This window comes from Callorhinus ursinus, unplaced genomic scaffold (assembly GCF_003265705.2).
Source record: "Callorhinus ursinus isolate GAN/ISIS: 27379988/994484 unplaced genomic scaffold, GSC_fseal_2.0 scaffold77, whole genome shotgun sequence".
Classification (NCBI taxonomy): domain Eukaryota; kingdom Metazoa; phylum Chordata; class Mammalia; order Carnivora; family Otariidae; genus Callorhinus; species Callorhinus ursinus.
Genome location: NW_027397139.1, coordinates 2,114,452 through 2,116,679, shown reverse-complemented (window position 1 = coordinate 2,116,679; position 2,228 = coordinate 2,114,452). Strand labels below are relative to the sequence as shown.

Genomic DNA, 2,228 nt, shown 5'->3' with positions numbered 1-2,228 from the left:
TTTTTTTTTTTTTTTTTTTTTTTTTTTTTTTTAAGATTTTATTTATTTATTTGAGAGAGAGAGAGAGAGAGAGACAGCATGAGAGGGGAGAGGGTCAGAGGGAGAAGCAGGCTCCCTGTTGAGCCGGAAGCACGATGTGGGACTCGATCCCAAGACTCTGGGGTCATGACCCGAGCCGAAGGCAGTCACTTAACCAACTGAGCCACCCAGGTGCCCAGGCTGAGCGCTTCTGTTTTCCTTAGAGACCCTTGAACCCCGGAGGGCTAAGAAGTGTGCTGCTTCCCAAGAGGCCCTTCCGGGGTTAGGGATGTTCCCTGAATCGTAGGCTGTGGTGTGGCACCAGGAAGGGCTGGGCTTCCCCTGCACCCTCATCCCTAGTGGCCCTGCTTCCATCCCACAGGCCTGGCTGCCAGGGTGAGGCTCAGCCTCCTGTGCCCTGCTTCCGGGTCTGAGGAGGGTCCGGCCCCTGGAAATGGGTGTGGCTGGCCCCCTTACTGGGGACCAGACATCACCCTGACCCTGAGTTTGTGTTTAGTTCCACAGAATAACGAGAAGCTTCAGGAGAGCCCATGCATCTTTGCGTTGACGCCAAGGCAAGTGGAGCTGATCCGGAACTCCAGGTGCGCTGTGCCCTGCACCCCTGCTGGGCCTCCGCGGCAGGCAGTGGACCAGCATGGTGTTGGGCCATCTAGAGGGCCGGGCTAGGGGAGCCTTCTGCAGACCTGATGTGGACCCTGCGCTCCGCGGTGGGGGGAGGGGAAGCCCCACCCCCGCCCTGTGCTCGGCACCTGCCGTGTGTACTGGGCAGTGCGCCCCGTCTGCATGCTCTCACTGCCTCTGATACGCAGTCCCCACTTTAACAGAGCTCCCCCTTGGCACTGTTGACATCGGGGCTGGATCCCTCTTCAGGGGGGCGCCCTGGGCACTGTGGGGGGCTGAGCAGCATCCCTGGCCCCACCCACTTGATGGCAGGCCTCCCCTTGTTGTGATGGCTCTAGCTGCCCCAGACGCTGCCTGGGGTCCTGCCAGGGCAGGATCTCCCTGATGGAGACCCCGAGCCGTAACAGCCGAGGGTCAGAGGCATTCCCGGTGTTTGCTGTCCAAGACCCTTTGGTCTGGAGCAGCCGTTTGTTGCCCACTTGGCACATGCTGGGCTTCTACCCACCAACCTGTTAACTACATCCGTGTGGATGCCCCCGCTTCAGTTGTACAGGCGGGGAGGTCACCTGCCCAGGTCACCAGTGAGTAAACAGGAGAGAACGTTTCAGTCAGCTCCCAGAGACCTTCGGTTGCCATGGGAGATGGCAGGTGAACCTGTCTGGCTAGCGCAGCTGAAGTGATCAGCGTGCCATGCTGGGTGCTCTCCTGCCTCACTGACCCCCCTTCTCCTCCCCTCTGCTTCCTCGGCCTGCGCAGAGAACTGCAGCCCGGGATCAAGGCCGTGCAGGTCGTCCTCAGGTAAGCCTGGGCCTGCGCACATGCCCCGGTGCCCGTAGCCCTGCCCTGTCCACCCCAGGTGCATCCCAGTCGGGCCCCTCTCCCTCCTGACGGCTTCTCTGGTTCTACCCGGTCAGAGGTGGAGGCCTGCCCCTCCTTTCTTCCTGCTGTCCGTCCTTGCCTGTGGACACATCACCGGCCAGCCTTGCTCAGCCCAGATCTGGGGCCCCGAGAGCCCCTTGTACGGTCCAGAATGGCGATGCATCTGCTGGGCAGAAACGGTCCTTGTGGCCTCCACGCTGGCCCTGCACCCATCCCCCTCTCAGGGCCACCCCTCTGGCCAGAGCCCCTGCTGGCCTCACGGTCCATGTTGTTATTGCAGAATTTGCTACTCAGACACCAGCGGCCCTCAGGAGGACCAGTACCCACCCAACATCGCCGTGAAGGTCAACCACAGCTACTGCTCGGTCCCGGTGAGTGTCCCCCACCACCCGCGGTCCCCCTCTCCCCCCCCCCCCCCCGCAGCCTTGGGCCACTGTGGGGGTGGGGCAGAGAGGGCACCATGGAACCTCTCTCCGAGGTGTGAGCCCCCGCATCTGCTTCCAGGGCTACTACCCCTCCAATAAGCCTGGAGTGGAACCCAAGAGGCCCTGCCGCCCCATCAACCTCACCCACCTCATGTACCTGTCCTCGGCCACCAACCGCATCACCGTGACCTGGGGGAACTACGGCAAGGTGAGTGGGGTGGGGCTGACACCCCTCCCCCCCCCCCCCCCCCCCGCCCCCCCCCC

At 62.6% G+C, this 2,228-nt stretch overlaps 1 protein-coding gene across 4 annotated transcripts in view; it reads left to right on the top strand.

Moving 5' to 3' along the window:
• PIAS4 (protein inhibitor of activated STAT 4) overlaps positions 1-2,228 on the top strand; it is a 24,785-nt gene that overhangs the window by 15,293 nt on the left and 7,264 nt on the right. For all 4 annotated transcript variants that reach the window (XM_073887173.1, XM_073887175.1, XM_073887174.1 and 1 more), the window contains 4 exons: positions 536-620; positions 1,417-1,458; positions 1,820-1,910; positions 2,044-2,172. In XM_073887173.1, coding sequence (XP_073743274.1) covers positions 536-620; positions 1,417-1,458; positions 1,820-1,910; positions 2,044-2,172 — 347 coding nt within the window. The remainder of the gene's footprint in view (positions 1-535; positions 621-1,416; positions 1,459-1,819; positions 1,911-2,043; positions 2,173-2,228) is intronic.